This window comes from Xiphophorus hellerii, chromosome 5, assembly GCF_003331165.1.
Source record: "Xiphophorus hellerii strain 12219 chromosome 5, Xiphophorus_hellerii-4.1, whole genome shotgun sequence".
Taxonomy (NCBI): domain Eukaryota; kingdom Metazoa; phylum Chordata; class Actinopteri; order Cyprinodontiformes; family Poeciliidae; genus Xiphophorus; species Xiphophorus hellerii.
The window spans coordinates 4,753,935-4,777,130 of NC_045676.1; the positions used below are offsets into that span (position 1 = coordinate 4,753,935).

The 23,196-nt window shown below is 37.3% G+C and overlaps 1 protein-coding gene across 1 annotated transcript in view; it reads right to left on the minus strand.

Annotated features, from left to right (window-relative positions):
• The window catches only part of nr3c2 (nuclear receptor subfamily 3, group C, member 2), a 104,061-nt gene that overhangs the window by 40,931 nt on the left and 39,934 nt on the right, over positions 1-23,196 (minus strand). Inside the window, exon 3 of the mRNA XM_032562544.1 lies at positions 7,653-7,780. Coding sequence (XP_032418435.1) covers positions 7,653-7,780 — 128 coding nt within the window. The remainder of the gene's footprint in view (positions 1-7,652; positions 7,781-23,196) is intronic.

A 23,196-nucleotide genomic window follows, 5' to 3' on the forward strand; every position in this document is an offset into this window, starting at 1 on the left:
CTCAGGGATGTGTTTTATCTTCATTGTTTTTTATTCTGTACACAAACTCCTGCAGAACTTTCACAAACAGACATTTAATTAAATATGCTGACGACACAACCCTGGTCCAAAGAGGAGCATGGACCAGTCCTGGAGTTCTTCATTACTTGGTGCAAAAAAATTCTAACTATTTCAGAACATGACAAAAACAAAACAAATGACTGTAGACTTCAAGAAGCTTCAGTCATTTTTCCACAAGCACCTGGGCGAGGTTCTGGACTGTCAACTAAACTAAGACTCATGGACTGACTTTATCAGCCCCAAAGCTTAGCAGAGACTGTACTTTCAAAATAAACCGGGCTCTTCAGACTCAATAACTCAATAATTTTAATGTTTTATTCTGTTTTTATTGAGAGTATCTCAACCTTTTGTAACACCTGCAGGTTTGGGAATGCTACAGAGGCTCAGAAGAAATCTTTGAGAAGTATAGTGACCACAACCAGCAAACTGTTAGGAACCACTTTGCCAAGCATGAAAAAATATACGTGGACAGAGTTTTGGGGAAGGAATAAATCCTCATAAAGACAATAAACACCATGTAAGATCCTCATTTGAGGTGCTTCCTTCAGGACAAAGGTACTGCCATTATCTATTCTTAAAAAAACTTGACAAATTTTTATTTCATACCCCAAGAGATTAAATCATTAAACAGTAAAAAGGTACCATAACGCCATTGTAAGGATTAATGTATGTGTAATTTCTCATGTAGATGTCTGCTAGCAATATTTTCTTTATCAATGTTAGGAAATTATTGACTTAACACAAGCTCCTATGTCTTACTGAAAAGTTACTTGTAGGTTACCTACACTAAAAACTAGACAAAAATACTTGGCAAGACTTTGTGTTTCTGAGGTGCAGTCAGCCATTGAGCTCTTCTTCTATGTATGATGTAAGAAAGCTACATCAGAAAAGGTAATCCTAATCTCCATCAAATAACTGAAAAGAAAACAAAGCACCATAATGCATGTGATCAAAAATATAATCAGTTTTTCTGGAAACCGAGAGGGCCCTCGTTTATGAAGATGAAATTGTTTTAATCTTCCAGCTTTTGAGCGTATTACCAAACCTTTTAAGAAATCAAGACAGGAGTTCACTCACATCTACTTCTAACTAATGTTCTCACAATCTGGCAGAAGCCTAATGAGTAATCCATGTTGTCTGTCAGCTGCAGCATACATCAGTTATGAGAACACTCATCTAAAAACGAAACACAATACGGTGTCCCACACAGAGAGTCCACTTCAACTACTTTAATCTGCGCTGTGGTTTCACATTGTTCAGATAAAATACAACAGATTTACCAAGAAATGTTGAGCCTCAACCAGAAACATGCAAACGCAGCAATAGCCACACGCAACTGATCAAAGAGATACGTGGAAATGAATGACAACAACGCTAATGTAAGTCTAAAAACGGATTTGGCATTGGGCACAAATATGACTGTAGGGGTGAGCTGGCACTACTGACATGAGATGGCTTAAGATATATTTTAGGCACGTGTCACCCTATGTGTGGAAGAGGATTCAAGGAAAGAAGACATGTTGGAGATGCAAATGTCCTGAAAATTGCTGCCATGTCGATATACTGCTACTTTATTTAATTGGACATAAACAGCCACAAAATAAGGACAATGTTTTCCTGCCTAGCAATATCATAGTAGCAACATAACATAAACAATCTTTACTCCAATTTGTTTACTAGTTTATTCTCGTCTACAATATATAAAGGCTAAGGTTTTTCCATTTTGCTTTACCTGCACTACATGAAATGGATCTAGTCATCATTTCAGCCTCAGTGTGACAGGCGAGGAAGTGAAATACAAAAACATTCAATGGCTCTCATATACGACTTACAAAAGATTTAATTTCCAAAATATGTATCTTTAATTTGAAGAAAGGAATTAGAAGTATCTCCGTTTTATTCTCCTTTCTTCCATCTTCTTCTAATGATTATATAATACATCCTAATGTATATCTTTAGAGCACAACATAACATGCTACGTATTTTACTGCATTCGAACTGTGTCTTTAAAGTAGATAAAAAAATGCAGCTTGAGTTTCAATAAAAACATCCGGTTGGTGCAGCTGATTTGGTTCCAGAGTAAAGGTGTAACCCACACTGATGTCAAAGAACAAAGGGATCACCGAGGAACAGGAAGAGGTGCAGGTCAGATTATATCCACCAGAGAGACTCGTGGGTCGGTCCAGGTCAGAGGAACTGACGCATGGAGGAAGCAGCGTTATGTTGTATCACTGCTTCTGAATCAAACATGGCAGACGTAAAGTGATCGCCAGCTTCAAATCTTTTCAATTTAACTCTTTCTTTTTGATGAAAAAATACTTGTTTCATTGGCAGATTATTTCATGTATAACAAGACATTTTCCCATGTTATAAAGGAAATAATCTGCCAATTGAACTAATACTTTATTAAGGTATTATATACTTGAATCCAGATCCTATATCTTACTGAAAAGTTACTTGTAAGTTAATTTTGTTTTATTTCTTTTTTTTTTTTTTTTTTTTTTTTATTTTATTTTTAACCCCTCCAGGGGGTCTTTTTGTGGGCTCTAGAGTCCCTTTTCATGAAGTAGGCTGACAGGAAAGGGGGAAGGAGAGGGGGGAAGACATGCGGTAAACGTCGCCGGGTCCGGGAATCGAACCCGCGACAGCCGCGTCGAGGACTTGAGGCCTCCAAATGTGGGCCGTGCTAACCCCTACGCCACCACGGCACGCCCAATTTTGTTTTATTTCAAGTGTACCGAGATATTTGCCCTAGAAACTAGACCAAAAATACTAAAGATTTTGTTTTTTCAGTGCACATAAATAAACTGAATTGAATTGAAGCTAAAATGGAAGTAATTTTACTTGGTCCCAATCATTTCTTTTCCTGGAAAATTACAAATGTCTGATTTAGTAATGTCACAGAATATATTGTTAATCTAGCCTTCAATCACGGAAAATTGTCAGTTTTTTAGGAATATTCAAGTTTTTTTCTTGTAACTATGTGACATTAGTCAAGAAATTCTGTTTTTTGTGTGTGTGTGAATATTTACTCCTCTATGGTAACATTTCTTTCTTTTAACCATCGAACCTCATGCACATTTTCTTATTCACCTTTTCTCCAGAAAACGTGGACAACCACTAAGCAAGACAAATTTCAAAGATTATTTAAAAAGTAATGCAGCTTGAAAGAACAGTACATAAAATTTAAAGAGCATGTCATTACTGTAGGCCCACTTTAAGACACACATTTGTCTTAAACTCCTCCTGAAGCCTTTGACTTTCTTCAAACTTAACAGCTTTGGGATTTACAAACTAACAGGGAGAGTGGTGGCATGTTGTGCACGCTTTCTAGTCAAACAATATTTGGTGTGAGACAAGTTAAGAGCAGGGATCCAGATATCTCTGTTAGAGTAAATGGCTCTTTTCCAGCTGCTGTCACGTGAGCGTCCTGCACACACAACCGGAAGAGCTTAGGCAGCAGTGGGAGGCTTCTTACAGTCCAATCCAGCGCAGAAAATCACCTTATTGGACGGCTGAGCTGCCGTTCAAGCAGAAACTGTTCTGGTGTCCTCAGACGACCTTTTATGCAGAGCCAGTTCAAAGAAGGATTGACACGAGTGCCATAGAAACCGCAGCCCAGCCAGACTGTAGAACCAAACGAGCCCATAACAAAGTTCAATATATCTGATATTAGCGTTGGTTTGAGCAGAGGGAGCTAAAAGCAGGGTCTGGTGTTATTATGAAGAGCAGACATGCCAAGCCACTGATGACATGTGAATAATAAGCTGGCACTGAACTTCCCAAATGTGCTCCACATGGAGCTGATTATTGAGTGCAGCTGTTTTACATCAACAAACTTGTCTTTTGTTAAGTAGAGGAGACAGTGCAGAAGCACGTAAGAATGAAAAATGGATTAATGTTTAGCAATAAAAATAAAGATCCATATTATAAGAACTGGTCTTTCTAACCACGTTTAAAAATCAATTATACATTCAGGGTAATTATTGGTTTAATGTGACGTGGATACTTGAGCATGTAGACTGTAAAAGACATGGATGTGACCACAACGAGCATGTCTTGATCCTATGATGTATTATCAGTAGCTCTAGAACCTGATCCGCAGCAGATGCACCCAGCTCTGACAAACTCAATAAATCTATAGCATACCCAATTCAGAAACACCCATGGCAAAAAGAAAGTGCACCCTTAAAGGGAACCTATTATGCTGCCTTGAACAGGTTAGCACAATAGGTACAACACATGTTCATCATATTTTTTTGAGCCATTTATTTTGAGCTCCTTCCAGACTGAGCTGCTTTCTTTTGTCATTTTAAATCCAAATAAGCTGCAGCTGGCCACACCCCCCCAACTCGATGTTTACACTCAGACGTGAAAATGGCTGCAAACAAATGCGCAATTATGCAATCACACATCTTTGAAAAGCAAAAGTAGAGCCTCCTGAACAACCACTGTCAAGAATGAAGAATTATGTACCTACATGAACTGAAAGGCCTTTCAGAGAGGAAGAAGATATTATCAAAAGAAACAAAAAATGTGATTAGAGTTTACAAATTCACACAGGGGCAAAATTCTTCATTTATGGTGACCTGTTTTGTGGTTTGTTGATGGACAAAATGGAAGATGCTTGCAACCCTCAGTAAACCAGGGTTTACTGAGGGTTGCCGTATGTCAACTATGACATACGGTGGTGGCAGCATCAGGATCAGTGGACCTGAGTTCCTTCAGATCTCAGTCCTGTAATAAATGAGCTAAAAATAAACAAAAAAAGGAGAGTGTGAGCAAGAAAGCCTACAAAATGACTCATTGATGCCAACTTTGTCAGTGGAATGGAACAAAACTCCAGAAAATTATTTTATTAGAAGAATAATCAGAGCTTTTGACCCAATTTATAAGGAGATTCTATGAAATAATAAGACAATAATGACAAGCTATTAGATTTGAAAACAAGTAAAAATATAAAACTTAAAAAAATTATTTTTTATTATTCTGGAATTTAACAAACGGAAATAATTTTGGAAAATAGTAACTGACCTAAAGCAGGATACATTTAATCCGATTTAATGTGAGGTTTTAGCTGCATTTGTTGAGCAAACTTAAAAAGAGTGAATATTTGTCCCTTTGAGTGGGACTATATTTGGACACTGAAAGGCCCTGGTGGCCAATAGATGCTCTAAACAGATGGTCTCAATTTAAATACAGCAGGAGAGTTCAGGTTCAGCTCTGCAATACGAAAGCCACCTAAAGCTAAGCTGTCTGCCACAGATAAAAGTGAAACAAGTTTCCCACAATTAGAGCATTTTATCTGATTTGTTGTCTGCAGAATGCTAACCAGCTCGGCGGTGAAGGACTGTGAGCCATTCAGTCATCTAATGAACTACAGCCGGCTGAAAAGTTGCGTCCCCTCGGGGCCACTGTGCCAGGAGAAATTAGGCATGGGTCTGGATTGCACCCCATCTGCAGATGCCTACTCTCTCTCCTTCCATGTGCTGCATGCCAAGTCAGTGTTTTGGTCGCTTTTTAGAGGAAAGAGGAGGAGAAAGAGCAAGATAGTTGGGAAAGAGGAGGAGCAGAACGTCTCCTCACGTCCTAACTTACACCTCTCACTGCTGACACATCACTTTCCATCCCTCTCCTTGTTACTTAGTCTCCCGGCTCCTCCTCCCTTTATCTCTCCGTCTCTGTCTGACTTTTTCTTTGTCCTTCCTCCTCCCTCCCCCCTTCGCTGTATCCGTTTCACCGTCCTCTATCTCCCTTCACTTTGCAAAATCCTTCTCGCACTATTTTCATCCTTTGCTTTGCTTCGCCTTTCCTCTCGTTTTTTTCCACCTCAGCAGCAGCTGTGGAGAGGTCAAATGAGGTAACAGCTCACAAGTTGACATCACTACGCTGCACACTTTGCTTTTGGAGTTTGCACGGCTGCAGTTATTTGGCTGAAACAAATGTGGTTTTAATGCTATAATTACACAGATGGGAGCTCTGTTCAGGGCTTCACCTGACTAGCGCGCCGCATCGTTCACATCTTCCATGAGCTATCTGCCTGGCAGCCTTGAAGCTGCAGCTACGGCATGTCTGATTTAATAACCACAGACACATAATCTGGTTTCAAGTCTCGGCAATGAAAATGTGTAAATATCATTAAATTAGGGCATGATTTCATTGAGAATTACTGCAATTCCTCCAGTGGTCAAGAGATCACCCAAAGCGCTGGCAGGAAACGCATCTCTCCCCTTCTCCCAAACGCTGGGGTTTTCAATGTGTTTTGCATTCAAACACTCATCTAAATGAGTTAGGCCAAGGCCTCAGGCAGCAGGCGCAACATGAAAAGCACATTATGACTGTGGCTGATATTTTTCCCAAGCTAAATATAACTTAAGAGCTGTTCCCTACTGATTTTTTCCCCCGTTTTTCATTATGCTTGTGTAAAACAGGTCACACTCCCAAAATTAAAAGCTTATATTTGGTTGTTTTAGGAATAATTGGGGAGAAAAAAAAAGCACGCTTTCTCCAAAACCTCTCTTAAAAAATCTGAACAACCTCTTAAATATTCACCTCATTAGTTTGAAGGGAAAGGACTGGCCCAAGGCTGTATAAGGCACTAAGCAGAGTTTTATTTGCAGGCCTGCAGATTAGGAAGTCGGGGAGTGGGGCCAACTTTAATAGTTGCTCACTAGCATTGGGCAAAAGACTTAAAGGGTGATATAATAACAAATAACAAATGTAAACCCAGATCAGACAAAGGCTGCAGAGACAAATAAATTAACATTAAAATAGTAATATAAGCAAAGTCTGCTTATTACAACAAGGTCACAGATATAAAGCTGAGAGACATAAAACCATTTTTGTTCCTGTTGCCATAAGCCACCAAAATTCAGTTTAGCGTAGTTTTAATATCATTTTATTTCAAACTTATTTTTATTCTTTACTCTTGTCCTAATGAAGATGCTGTTCTAGAGTTTTTTTCATTTGTTTATTATTTAAGGTTTTTAATCTTTTGAAATATTGAGAGCAGATAATTTTCATATTATATTTATATCTATATTTATCGTTGATGTAAAGTTTCCTGTTTGACAAGAAAGCTGACTCACATCATTGATTGATTGATTGATTGATTGATTGATTGATTGATTGATTGACGTGAAGAAAATAACAAAAAATAACGAGAATAAAGTCAAAATAATATGACAATAATATTGCAGTATTAAGAGAATTGTCATAACATTACGACTTTAGTCTCGTAATCTTTGACTAATTTATGACTTTATTGTCATGCAAGTTTATTCTCATAATATTCTGATTTTAATGTTTTATAAATCATAATATTGACTTTCCTTTAATCTTATAACTTTATTCTCGTAACTTTTGTACGAGAAAAGGAGCGGCGAAAGCAAATAAGGTGGATTAGCAGTGCTAGTATTTTTCAGTTGGTCTGAATTCAAATATTCAAAAATTACAACATCAAACTGTCACAATAATATTGGTATTACGTTCTGATTATGTTTTTTGTTTTTTATTCTCTCAATGAACCAAAACCAACCCAAAAAAAGACTCAATCCAGTGATAACTTCTGTAAAGATGGACACCAGGCTTACCTTCCACGGCTCTTTTGAAGAACACTTTGCAGCTTCCACACGTCACCACACCGTAGTGACACCCGGACGCTTCGTCTCCACAGACCAGGCACACTTTGGCCGTTGAGGAAGGTTGTCTGAGTGCTGAGCTGAAAGGACACACAGAAAAATATTTTTAGAGCTTCAGTTAACGAAGGATTTTTTTTAAAGATGTCAACCAATTCCTGACTGACTGTTGCCTTATTTTTACAATTCAAACGACAGCAGCAGCACGATGTGGCTGGCCATGAAGTTGTCTCTTGACAGAGAGAGGAAGAGAGAGAGAAGGGTCTCTGAGATCCTCTGATTTATAGCTCCACTGGGCTTACAGAGATGATGCTGACAGAATTATAGGGGAGATTATTTAAATTCAATAGGCAGTGAGACACAGACCAGGATGTCAAACCTAAACCGAACCACTCGTCACCTTTTTCAGACTAAAATGTGTGAATTACTGGAAAAAGTGTTGTAAAACGGACAAAAAATAAAGATATATATATATATATATATATATATATATATATATATATAAATATTATTAAAGATCAAAGATTATACAGCATTCTCTGTGATATGGCAGGACTGCTCTGCTTTCTCATTCACAATCAATAGAGAGGTGACTGAACTGATGGATGTGTTGAATTATTTCCAGATCCAAAGCAATGTTTACTTTAAAAACATTTATCCTTTTCCTGACTGCATTTTTACAACATCTGGGGAGGATTTCCTCCAAACACGGCAAATTTCTTGATGGTGATGGAGTGTCAAATATCAAAGTTGCTGATTCTCGGAGCCTTTTTAATATTTTCATAAATGATTAATTTTGATTCTTATGTTACTATGTTCCACAGTCTGTTAGAACAAGGGCTGAAATAATCACCTGATTAATTGCGATCAACCGATTATGGAAATAATTGTCAACTAATTCAGTAATTGATTAATTGTTAACTGGAGTAAATATACTCACAAACAGGCAAATTGTATTCAGAGCTGTGATGATTTCAAAACTGTACATAAAATATATGCACATTTTACAATTGAAATGCAATTAAAAGAAATCTTTGTATGTAAATATGTTCTACCGAGAATTCTTCAAGTGGCAAAGTTTTAGCCTCACACAGTTCAAATTCTCTAAAAAATAAATAAATAAATCTCCTACTAAGCACCATTTGCTTTGTCGTATTTTTAAAATTTTATTTTATTTTTTATTTCCGAATTTTTAAAAAATTATAAGTTGAAAAAGTTCTATCTAAGGAAACCCAGCAGATTGCATCAAGTCATTGACTTGCACCATTCTCTCCTGGACGTAGCAACAATAGACAAGCGCTTGCTTAGTGTTGTTGAGTCTCCAGTAATCCTTGATACTGAGCATGCATGTGGCGACAGTGGAGAGGAAAACCTCCCCTTTAACAGGAAGGAACCTCCATCAGAACCAAAACATGGCTCAATAGGAGCAGCCATCACAATCAACTTGGGGTTTGAGAAGACAGAGCAAATGCACAAAGAGAAACAGATGAACTGATGCAGGATTATTCCTGTTGATGGAAAGTAAAAAGTTAAAAGAAGAGGAAGACTGATTAGTTAATGGCAGCATTAATGGTTGGCAGTGGCTGTGCTTTGACTAGCCATTAGCTTTAGCCGTCAAGAGGAACCTGAATTTGTTGAAAGTGAAAATGCCTTAACCTGAGAGCATTATGAGAGGCTCTAATTCCTATAATATCTATATGTGCTTCAGCTTTAAAGGTGCGTTTACAGATAACATCTCCTGCCATGGACACTAATGCACCCCTATATATTATTCTGTTTCACTTGTTCATCGCCCATTAGCTGAAGAGGATGTCAAACCATAATTTTCAAAAACAAATTGACATTTTTAATCATCTGACCACGGGACAGTGTTTTCCACTTGGCCTCAGTCCAACAGTAAAAAGCTCATAATCAGGGAAGGATTTTCTGGATCTTGTTCAGATATTAAAGTTTCAAGGTAACTTTGTGGCTGCAGTAATTAGCTGTGATCACAGGATGTAGTCTTCAAAAGTGTTCCTGAAAGCAAACAGTGATTTATACAAAAAAAAGAGGACTGTTTTCTGAAGGTAGAAAAATATCTACTGGTGATTTAGAGCTTCATCCTCCTCATACAGAAGCATCTCTGGAAGCTCAAAGTATTCTATTGACATAATGTGCCAGAGAAGATAAAGTCCAAACATTTTTTGACACTTTGTTGCATGATACATCCATGCATATTTAAGAAATCTCTCTCCATGGTCACCTACTGATTCAAGACAAGGTTGCAGACGAATCAGTGCTTAGAGTTTAGATCACTGTCCAGTAAATCTTTGGTTCTACGGCAATAGCTCATTTTTGTCAGTCTCTTTCATATGGGAACTTCCTTCTTTATATCATGAATATTATGATGTGTATCTGCAAATTTCACCAACACAAATTAAAATTTTAAGACCATTATGTATAAAATATAAGACCTGTATCAGGACAGAAATGTACAAAAAAATGACATATTTTATAAAGTTGTGCCAAGCATTTTGCACAGAATGTATATAACATTGTACGGTTTGGCAACAGAAGTAAGGCGGTGGGAATGACAAATATTGTCCAGCCAACTGCCGATAAATTTGCACTTACCAAAGATAGATAAAAAAACCTAGCAAGCCAGCTTGAAAAGACTCATTAACATCTAGCGGTAGCCTCAACAGTCTCGTAATGAAGATGTCTGACTGTGAATCAAATGTTTGTCTGACAGAGAAGTCCCACAAGAAAAAAAATACATGTAATATAGGTAGATTGAATAGTCAGACCATATCAAAATTCTGAGTTACATATTTGAAGCCAACGTACATATTTTCTATTGAATTTGTGACATTTTAAGACTTTTTAAGGATGCACAGACACCCTGTATCACTCATGATTGTAGGTCAGGGTCAAAACGTAAACGGACTGGTAAATTAAGAACTTCCTTTTCTGTCTATACTCTTTCTTCGAGCAGATAGACCAAGACAGACAGAGCACGCAAAGCCCTGATTCATCTCTTTATCACCTCCTCCATCCCACAATCAGCCATAAACAAGACAAGATCATTCAACTCCTCTCTTGAGACAGAGTTTAACTCTTGAACAGGAAAGAGAAAATCACCTTTTGCCATTTGAGAACTTTGTAATCAGTAAGTGACTCGTATCCCAGCTGCTTTGCATTCAACAAGAAACACTCCAGAGCAAGCAAAAGGTACTGGTTTCACAACAGACCACATCAGCTCCAAAAATCAAATATGAAATCCTGTAACATCTAGGTTTGTTGGCAGACCGGAGTTTGCTTTTTTGATCATCTATTTGTTCTGCGGCAGGAGAACCTAGGGAGAAGACGTAAACTCCTTGCAGAAAGACCCCGGACTTTGAACCCAGGACCTTCTTGCTGCAACGGAACAGTGCTACCAACGTCACAACTGTGCAGCCGTGGAAAACAACATATTTGTGTAAAAGTTACACACTGCAGCTTTAAGAGCTTTGTGTATTTGTAGTTTGTTGTAACCATAAAGTTATAGATTAATCTTAGGTAAAGCATTTCCCATCAAGCTGACACACAAAACACATAAACATGTGGATGGGTACAAGGAGAGAACACTTTGTATCAAAACATCAAAAGTGGCCTCAGCTTCTCCCTCTTTTCTGTGCTAATTACCTCTCTTCCATCCCAATCAATAACATGCAAGGTGATTGTCTGGTTAAAATTCTCCGTACAGCCTCCATCAAACCAGCTGCTCGGCTCTCTCTCCCCATCCTCTCTCTGTCTCTGCTCCCTGCAAGCACATTTCCTCCAGGGGACGAGCTGGTAAGGTGTACCGCAGCACACTCAGATACAATCACGACCACTGATCTAATTCCCTCTTGTCCGTCTACACACACATTCAATTTGTTAGGACGCTTAGAGGAGTCTCTGGTGAGGTGTTTGTCTGGCTTGATCTTTCTGGCACGGGGCCTCATGGTTTCACCTGAGGTGAGTGTTTGTGTGTGCAAATTCAGTCCATGTCAAGATGTGTTTTTCAGCATGTTAATGCACTGGATCCTTCTCTGTACTTTGGCCTTCTCACATCAACACAAAGTGGTATTAGGAAGGAGACAACACAAGCCAAGAGAAGCAGTCCTGGAAAGATTTCCAGCCAACAACAACAAGAGCAGCAAAAAAAGAGGTCTGTTTCAAAGTCTGCCTGCAATATTAAGTCGCTGGTCAACTCCTTTAATAATGCCGCGCATTAAAACCTCTTCGCAAGCTGCATGCCTGTTTCCTGGTCAACCAGCAAGGTGACTTCCCCTCCCTCAGAGAAGTATATAGGTCATTCACTTTCTGCTTATGAAACCGGAGCAGACAGGCCAGGCTGCAGTGACTGTGCACCAGGAACAGCTGCCGAAAAGCAACCAAACTAATGTGAGCAAACAATCACAACGTAGTTATTTTCTTTTTGCAAAATGAAAACTAAAACTACAGAAAGAGGTGGTACAAGATCTCAAATTATTAAAAAGTCACCATATTTCTCATCAAAGGTGGTGAAGCACTGTCTGAACTGGTACTACGACGAGCTAATGGTTTGTCGCTAACAAAGCTAAAATTAGCATCAGAGCCTCCTGTCGACATTAAAACTGAAGATCTTTACTGAAATGTCTTTTTTTTTTAAAGATTCTCTAAAATACATGTTTGGATTATAAAATCTTTTCTTTACTTGTGAACCCCTGAGACTTAAAAATATTGCTAAAATCTCATCTTTTACAATTGCCTCCTACCATCAACTGGATATATCATACCTTTGTTTTTATTTGTTTTGTAAATTTGAAAAGGTCTGGTACATTAGCAGTATTGTGCTAGACTTTTAAACTCTGTACAAATTAATAAATGGCCACTAATGGTTCACTGAATAAAAAAAACAATTAAGAAAAAGATCAAAGAGCATAAATGAACTACATCATATTAAATCACATTAACTGCAACATCTTTTTCCAAGCTCTTTACATTCAGTGGTAACTGACTTAAAGATGTTCGCCACACATTTCTGCTTTCAGAAAATTAGTGGAAAGGTACCAAGAATTTAAAGTTCTTAATCTAGAGGAATCATTGGGTTGAGTTTGAAAAACAGGATACCTATACTTTTTATACCTTTAAAAATAGTTTTAAGCATAACATCAAATTAAAATAGATATTCAAAGGGGAAAACATGCATAAAAATGACATTTTTAAATAGTTTTAATGTCTCCTAGGAGAGCCCCCATTACAAATTCTTGTTATAAAGTGACTGGATTATTTGAAGAAAGCCAGCAAATCAAAATAAAGCTTCAAAGACATACAAAGGGCATGATTATTAGGTCTCTGCATCACAGAGCCTCTCTGAGGAAGAAAACTAAACAAAAACAATGTTAAATTTAGGTTTCATTTTGTCTGAGAATAATTTAGGTAAAATTCACTTGGACATCAGCTTGAACATCAAAGCTGTACTGGGATTTTACCTGGAACTGTTGGTTTCGGTCAGATGAGATTTTAAAAAAATATTTAGTTCCAATGACGTAGAACAACATTATACCAGCATCGTCTTCCTACACATTTGAAAATATACTATTCAAAATTGATCACTCATTAATTTACACCTTTACACACCGCTTGTACTCTGCAAACTTCAGCTAAGCTCCTTCCAGTATCCAGGTTTGCATTGCTGGATACAGTAGTATAAACAAGCTAATAAACAATGGTGTTATTTTTGTAAGGTATAAATATATATGCAACTTTCTTCTCAAAATCATTTGGCATGTGTCTTGGAAAACCTTCCCTGAAATAGTACTCAGAAACACATTTATGATGTGATTAAATTCTCTGTTTTCTACTGGCTTGGAACTCAGCATCTGCTTCCTATATTTACATCTGGTTCTCCTGCTGCAGACACATCTGTTTGAGAAGAACCCAAACCTCCAAAAAATGTTACAGGTTAACAAACTAATCAATTTATTCATACCAAAGTAAACAAACTACAGATGTGAACACACCCAAAGGAGCTTTAAACTAAACTTTTTGACAGCAGGTGTCCCAATAACTGTCACCAGTGATATTGTGAAAAACAATAACTACTTAAAATTGGATTTTTGTTCCCTCTTACTGAATAAATGTTCTCAAATTAAAAGTTTAACTTCTCCAAAGTCACTGTTGCTTCCATCAACAATTAATTTATGTAATGGTTTTGTACATATATTTAGGAGAGGTGCCAATAAATGTAGTATACATTTTTGCAGCAGGTATTTGTTGAAGCAACTCCATACTAAACCTTTCCTGAAATTTTGTTAATCAAACAATCAAGTTTATTTGTACATTTCAGCAAAAGGGTTTTTTGTTCAAAGTGCTTTACATCATAGAAACACAAGAATAAGAAATCATAAAAGAGAAACCAGTGACATTATTAGTTGCAGGGGATTGGTGACTACATCCAATTCATTTCAATTCAAAAATACTTTATTAATCTCAGCATAAATACATAAGTCCTGTACAAACCCATGCAATTTTTTGAAAGAGTTGTTGTAGATGACTGTGGGCAAGAAGGATCTCCTGTAGAGGTCAGTATTACAGTGATCCATAGAAGCCTCTGACTGAAAACATGAAAACAATTATGATTGATGAAGAGAATAGTCAGAATGGCTGTTCTTCATTTTTGACGATTCCTTTATGACACAATATCCTCCATATGAAAAATTAGTCCATGCATTTGTTACTTCAAGGCTAGACTACTGTAATTGTTTGCTGTCAGTAAGACCACAAAATGCAGCTAAAACCCTTTAAGCTGATTGAAAATGCTGCAGCAATCATTTTGAAGTTCCTATTTTTCATATTTTAGCTTCCCTTCATTGGTTCCCTGTTAAAACAGAATAGGATATAAGATTTTTATCTTACATATAAATCCTTTAATAAGGATCAGAGATCTGATTGTTCCTAACAGACACTTCGATCTCAGACTGCAGGTTTACTGGCGGTTCCTAGAATTTTTAAAAGTGGAATCCTTTAGTTATAAAGATGCTTGTTTGTGGAATCAGCTCCCCGTTTTAGTCTAAGAGGAAAACATCCTGTTCACTTTTAAGACGAGGTTTCGACTGTCCAGAGCTATTTCTGTAGTGGATGCTGCTACAGGTTTAGGCTACCAGAGGACAAACTGACCACTTCTCACTTTCTTTTTCTACTACTCTAAAATTTATTTTCATTTCTGTCATTTCAACTATTAACTTTTTGTTTGCTCTCTGTATCTTCTCTCCATTGAAGCTACACCTGGTCTGTTGTAGCTGTGATGGTCAGTTTTGTTTGCAGAGACTTTATTTATGATTTTGGTTGTAAGTGTTTCTATTATTTCTGATTTATTTATTGCTTTTGATTGTCATGTTTTTATTTTCGATATTTCAAGTCTCAATTGTGGAATGTTCTGTACAAACTTAAAGTTTATTTGTTGTTGAGTGGGAAATTGTGCAATATTATGCCCTTTTCAGTACATTACTTAAAAATGATCTCGAAATGCCAATATTATTATTTTTCACAATAATTACTGGGACAATTTATCATCCAGCAATATTTGTTATCGACAGGCTTTCCTTAGAATTAAACGTTTTAAACTAACTTTATTACTCTACTGTTTGATAACTAGAATCAATTGGAATGTATGTCTGATTGAATTTAAATAATAAAAAAAAAAATGTGGACACTTGTGAGTTGGCGCTATATACATAAATTGAATTTAATTGGGGAAAACATGCAAACTCCATAAGGAAAGAGCCCAGGCCGAGATTCAAACCTTCAGATTTTCGTGCTGCTCCACAGTGCAACTCACAAAATATTCACCAGGTAATATTCTGCACTTTGGTTGTGGACAGCTCAATGCACAAAGTGTTTGAGGTCTTTTTTTTCTGGACTGCTCTCCTCTATTTCTGGGTACGGTCTAAGACTCATTCACTGCGACTAACTACGCAGATCAAAGAGGCCTCCGTCTTTGCTCCTGTTGCTTTTCTCTCTCTCTCTCTCTCTCTCTCTCTCCACACAGAAAACCCCAGGGCAGCAGTTTCATTGTTTTCAGTGTCCTTTCATCTTTAGAGATAACACACAAAAGCTAACAACTGATTTAGTTACTGTTTATTTCCCATGAGGGTGCAGATGAGTACACAAACGGCTGTTTATATTCACCCAAATTTACAAGCAGCTGTTTTAATCTCCCAACTCTTTGACACAAGCTTTTACTGCTTATCCGCTTAGGGGAAATATGAATGAATTATCAAAAGAAAAAAGGAAATTGGTAAGGACGAAAAACTTTGGACAGATGTTTGGGCTTAAACTGCTCTCATGTCTTTCTAGAAGCAATACAGATGTCACACTGGGGGGCATTCTTTAAATGGCTGAATTGTCTGTGCTGTCTTGGAGCAGTGGAGGGAAAGCAAAAAGCAAAACAGAGCAAAAAAGATCATCATTAAAACAGCACTGGTTAAAAAAATGAAAGCTATTAAATGTATTCATATTTTATTGCAGCAGCTGAAATATCCAACTTTAAATTGAGTCCATTGAGTCTGAAGAGGACAACTATTTTACTTTTTTTAATGGAGGTAAATGTGCTATAACGTTTTGTACCCCTGCTGCTAATACCGCTGACCAACAAAAAAGCACTTAGTATTCTCTTTTAACATTTTTCACAACATGAAGAGAAAAACTCTTTTCTTTCTATTATCTTTTTATGAAGCTTTTCTGTGCTAATTTACCCATAAGTTTTAATTTAGCCTGTTGAAACTCCTATCTTCACTTTTCTAGGAGAGCACACCTGATTTTTTTTATTAGAGAAACAGGCCCACAGCATCACAGATGCACCACCATACTTAACAGTGGACACTTTTGCTATAAAACAAAACCATTTGTGATGGTAATACGGCAAAAAAAAATTCCCTTTTGTCTTACTCACAAAAATCTGGTTTATACAGCCTGCAGTGCAGTTCTCTGAAGAATTTATGGCATTTGGAGACTTTTCATTTTTTGCTCTGACTGTAGGTATGGAAAGCTTTAATTAAGCAGACGATCTGAGATCTCTCAGAGCAAAAGTGTCCAGTTTTACCATCAGGCACAGAGTTTTGCTTCTCAAACCTTTCAAAAATCAAGACAAAATATGTGTGCATAATAAAAGCAATTAAAGCAAAAGCGAACTTATTTTAGAAATGGTTTGCTTTTGCTCTAATTGCTTTGTCCCTTTTTCCTGATAAACAGACCAAAACAGTAAGGAGATGTTTTAATTGACCATGTGTTTATTATGCTTGCTTTCTGAAAACAAGCATTACAGGTTATTGCAGCTATGTGTTGCAGATACTTTTATTAATATTAAATGTTTTCATATCATCTATCATTAAACTGTCATTTTTGTCAATTTAAATGTAGAATCTGTTTTATATTTTTGTCCATAATTTTATTATCCCAAAAAGGTCAAATAAAAATGCCTATTGTATTCTTTTCATGCAGCCATTTTCAGATTTAAAAGCATCAAGACAGCTGCCTTAGAGTTGAATGTGATGTTTTTTTGTCTTTCCTATTTTGAATAATGGCTAAACAGGTCATATTTGTTGCCAAAGAGTCCTGGATGACTAAATAAAGGTTCCTGGAAACTCTGATGAACTTAATAGAAGTTAAGAATGAAATAATGAAATGCTTCAACAATATTTAATTTTTAAGACTTGTTAAGGAGTGCTAATAAATGTGTTACTGGTAATGTTGTTATTTCTTAATGAGTTATTATTGCACACTGAATAAATGTACCCAAAATAAAGGGTAGACTTTCCTAATTTTTTCAGTGTGAGCAAATGTAGCTGCAGCTAAAGATTAATTCGCTTTAAAGGTTACTAAAGCAGGGAGGTCTCTGAATTTATTAGGATATCATCATTCCGAGTGAATAAATGTAGCAAATTGGCTATAAAAAGTTGTCATAGTTAAAAAAGAACCGAGTGACCTAAATAAGTACATTAGCATGGCGGCGTCAGTAAACAAGCAGCTGAACTGTACAGAGAGCTCTGTTGTCATGAAAAACAATGTCCTCATCATGCATGTAACACTGCCTGACACACACACATGCTAGCTAGCACATGCTCAGCGCTTTGTTTGCACTGCTGCAGAGCCAGCCGCCCACTGTAAAGATAAATGTGTGTGTGTGGGGGTGTGCGTGCGGGGGGCCGTGTGTGTGTGTGTGCGTGTTCGGGCAGACACACCGACTCCCTCACTGTAGAGGCTGTTATAGCTGGGATAGTTCAGATTAGGCGCCACAACCTCCCTGAACCAGCCTTTCATGAAAGAAAAGCATCCTTGACTCTGACAGGAAAACACACACAAACACACACCTTCTCCACAGTCTGGCCTGCGATTTTTATGTAATACACACTCCTGGCACACTGAGAAACCTTATGCTAGACCCGTTTCAAAGAATATTTACGTAACACACAACTTGGCATGTTGGAAAGGTAAAGGTAGATTAGTTTGAAAGAGGACAAAATGGCTTACATAACCATGAGCAGACAGTATAAACAGTAGGTTGACACCCACTCACCACCTCTCAAAGGGAGAGAGGTCTTATGGGTAGTGTAAGAGAGCCACAGGGGATTTATTTTTCCTAGCGAAGGTGACCCTGGCATTGGGCACTGCACCTGAGCATAGAGAAATATGAGATTTCCTTTTTGCATGGCTTGTTTTACACTTGTATTAGGGTTACAGTATAATCTGGGCTGATTAAAAAAAAAAACTATAACCGTAAGATGTTGCATGTCTAATAAAGCAACCGTTTTCTGTGTAGGGTTTTTTTCCTTTCCCCCTCCCACGCTTTTGCTTGCAAACTTTCAGTGACCTTCCCTTATATTGGCCAATCAAGATTACCTTTCCCCTATAAATCTCCTGCTTTGACTGTAAACAAAGAAAAGAGACAAGCTAAATACACACACACTCCTTTAAGAAGTTCATGCAGGCTCAGTATATGTGCTGAAAGAAACTAACTACAGTTTGATTCTGAGCTACACAGTACCCAGTTTGGTCCCAGCATGTCTGAACATAAACATCCACTGCCTGCCTGTCTCTGCTGCTCTTTCTCTGGAGCAGCTGCAGCTGAATTAAATAATTAAGGCCAGCAGGAGTACAAGTCATCACTTTCTAACTAGCTGAGTCACTTGACCATTTTGACATAAATTATGTACTGTCATACAAAATGAATAAAATTAATCACCTGCGATATTCTGGCCGTGCTTTAAAAACTGGCGAACATAAATCTGTGGGAGACGTGGCAGGATGTTATTACGGGGTGGGGAGGATCATCAGGGATGGGAGCAATCTTAATTTGTGCCTGCCAAGGGCAGAGGAACCGATCGCATCCAAACAGTGTAAATTTAGGCTCAAGACGCAACTGAGTGCCAAATGCTCCATTCATACTTTCCACGTAGGAACTTAACTGAGTCTTTGTTAGTGGAAATAATAACTATATACAATAAAGTTAAAGAAAAGGACTTGTCCTGTTTTAATCTCCCACCATTATGTTGAACATTATGGGTGCAATTGTAAGAATATTTTACTTATCTCTGGTTCCTATAACAGATGGGCGATATGGCAGGCATAAATATAAAATCTCTAATTTTTTTCACATAAGATGCAGTTTTAATAAATTATTTTCTTCTTTGTTTTCTTTTCTGAAAAAGAAATTACAAGTGGTTTTTATTTTGATCATGCCTTCTGTGAGGTCATTGAAATTATTATACCCTCGCCTCTGAGTATCTGGGCGAGGGTATAATAACATTTGTTTAATTACGAGAATGTTGTCGTAATATTAACAGAATAAAAACAAAATTTTACCAGAAGAATGTCTTAAAATTACAAGAAAGAAGTTGTTTCAATAAGAAAAAAGCTAGTTTAAAATTAAGTTTTAAGGGTTTCAATGTCAGAATTTTAATTTGGATAAAGTTGAATGAAAACTAAGTTGTGATGATTCATTGATCTTTTCAGTTATTCTGTAATATTTGTTTTAAATGCACCAATGGCCAATTTAGTATCTAAACCCAGCTTAAAATCAAGATTCACCATAAAACTGTCAGAATTACAATTTGCACGAACTCCAGATTTTTGATGTTCCATTGAACTTTTTACTTGTTCAGTACTGAGTAAATATTGTTATAGAAAATCAACATAACTTACAGGATTAAATGATTGAAAACTTCAGTCTGTGTGGAACTAATTTATATGTTTCACTTAATGAACTGTATCTGAAATAAATGATTTTTTCAATAATATTCTAATTTATTGATTATGATTGTAAGAGTTCTGTCAAAAGATTCTCCCAAATGAGTTGTGGATCTCTTCCAGAGTTACTATGACTGCTTTACAGATTTATTTAAATACATTTTGAATCCTGAAAGACGTAAGCAAAAATGTTCAATAAATGAAAACTCAGAACAGGTTCAAACAGTCCACAACAAATCCATGTAGTGTCATTTTGACTGACTGAAGCGGAACAAAAAAAGAACAGCTTCAAAATTCTTCAAGAACTCAACTTTCCTGTTTTAGAAGCAAGTTTTCAAGATCATTTGATCTACTAAACAAAGCCAGCTGTAAAACAACGTGGAACAAAGCTGACATGCTGAGAAATACTTAGTCAGGCATCAAGTTGCTTTCCAGACATGGGAAATCGAGAAACAATGCAAACAAGAGGCGGGTGATAAACACAACGTGTTTAGCACATGAAAGAACATGAGATATCAGCTCAGTGGCCTAGATCACGTCCCCCATCTGAAGATAAGCTATGTGATCACAGCAAAAGCAAGCACAGTAACTGGTTTTGATCTCACTAAATACACACAAGAAAATCTCCAATCGACACCTTTGTGGACCATCAAAGTGACACTTCTTAAACTGGTTTTGTTACACAAGCAAATCCTTGGGTTTTGGTAGCGTGGATGAACTTTAGGCCTGATCTCCCCCGCTGTTCATGTTTCAGCTGTGTTTACAGCTGACTTTGTTCCCTCCCACTAGTTTCACACAATACCTGGCACCGCACAAAATTTGCCAAAAGGCAGATTTGGATGTCTTTGCATGTGCAGGAACTGACCTCTAAACCGGGCTAAGAGGCCCTGGGGCAATTGAGAAAAACAAATCCCTTGATAGGGAGATTATCTTTAAGGGATCAGCCCTGACCTGAGCCACCTCCACACACAACTCACACTCCTTACCACTGTTCTCCGTTTTCTAACAACAGCCCACCAACACCTGACTGCTGTTTATCCTGACCTCACATGTGCCTGGAAGAATCATCTGGTCGATAAGAAAATACACAGAAAGCTAACGGTTGACATTTAATGTATCAGACTTTAAGTTTAAAGGGGCAGTATTATGAATTTTCCAGCCACACAGTGCCATTTTGTGGCACACTCAAGTGACTACAGTATGTTATCTTTAGTTGTTATAAAAATGCTGTATATATAAAATATAACTTAAGAGAAATTTGACTTCATAAGTTAACGCCTCAAAATTGGGCCTCTGTCTTTTTAAGAAGATCCTGCTCTTCCTGAGTCTCTGCCTTCAGAAAGTCATCACAACATGGCTCCTCTATTAACTCTTTAACAACATTTTTACCAGTGTTGAAGTAAGAAGTAGCTCATATAATGAACTCAGCAAATTCCCAGTTCCACCAGGTGTTTGCGAATTGCTTCTGGCTAGTCTGAAGGATTTGAGTGAGGGAGTCGCAGGGAGGGCTACTCTGTGAGGCAAAAGTTTGGAAGCTTGGAAACTGCAGCTCAGAGGAGAAGCTGTGTTTCAAAGGCGTGGGTAGGTCCTCCCAGGCGTTTGCACAGCTGAATGGTTGCCATGGAGATTAGGGGATTTCTCAAACATGCATGAAAGAATCAAATCAACACTCCTTATATGTTTTTGATGAGGAAATAACATTATAACACAATGTAAAGCTCAATAAAGTCTGTCTAATCTCACATAACTTTTAGGTGATCTAGGTGATATAATATGCTTCTTTGTAAGAGTTAGAATAGGTCTATGGGTGATAGAAAAGAAATTCATCACATTTTTGCACAAAATCATTCTTAGATAAGAAGATTTTAGTCACATTTAGCTACATTTAGACTTCTTTTGCTGCCAATGTTGAGGTGTTTTAGGGCCGCTTGTCACTTTAAATCCAAATAAGCTGCTGCTGGCCACGCTCCCCAAATCAACATTTACAATGGTTGTAAACAGATACGCAATTATACACATACATCATTGAAAAGCAGACATGGAGGCTCCTGCACAATCAACAAGAATGCAGAAACTGGTTTCTAGATGGCAAGTCAACAACAGCAGCCATTGCACAGCGCACACAGCAGTAAAACCAGCTGATCAAACATGTTGGAACTCTGGTTGGGTTGCCCAGGCTGTTACCTAAAAGTAACGGTGCAGTGTGACCCAATAATTGGCAGGTTCACTTTCCAGACACCAAAAAACATTAACTCATTGCAAAAAACGGCATTGTGTGTTTTTTTTAAGTGTTTGGCTTGATTTTAGAAACAGTGAGATCCAAATGGAAAAATAAAAACATGCAAAAAGTGAATTTTGCATAATAAGGTCCCTTTAAGTCCAAAGAAACAAAACATGCCAGGTAATATTTCATTCAAAAGATGACCTTTTCTTTTCGCCTGCAAATCAAAAATGGTCCCATTCTGAATGTAGGTTAATGTACACTGGCACTAACACATGTTGCCAGCAACCCTACGCATTAAATGTCACATGTGATCTTCTTCAACACCCACAAGTCATTTACAATTCCGCATAGGACGAAAAGGGAAGACGGGCTCTGAGTCCAGCACATGCAGAAGGCAGCTGCTGCACACACGAACCTCAGAACGTTAAGGTATACGCCGAGGTGTGAAATTAGCTGTGCAGCTGTCAAGTAAAGCAGTTTATTATGTGTGTACTTAACAGTAAAGTGGCTCAGTAAAGTCACTGGGTATGAAACCACAACCTCAAGATGGTTGCTGTGGGAGCCAAATCCGAGGCTCCACATGGCAAAGATCCAGAAGTTTTAACTCCGCAGCTCATTTCTCCATGTGCGCTCCATCAAATCGCTCTCCAGTCACATTTTTGTAGTATTTTAGAGGCCTGCGATATGGCAAATTGTAAAAAATATTCTTTATTTTCAAAATATAATTAAGTATTGAGAGTAAGTTTGAATTTGTTTTCCAAATTTGAATTAATTCTTTGTGATTATTTTTGGGGTTTCAAGCCCACACATGGTTTACATTGAACAAAAGATTTCTGCAAAAATATATATATATATATTAAAATATATACCATATAGTTACCCAAACAAACAGGGCTTAGTCAGATAACACAAGATTAACGACAAGAAATAGTTTTTTTCTTCTTCCATTCTTAGGAGCAGGCAGAACTCTGATTTGCATGATTTTATACAACCCATAAAACCTTTTGCATGGAAAAAATCAAAGGTTTATGGGGCAAGCATACT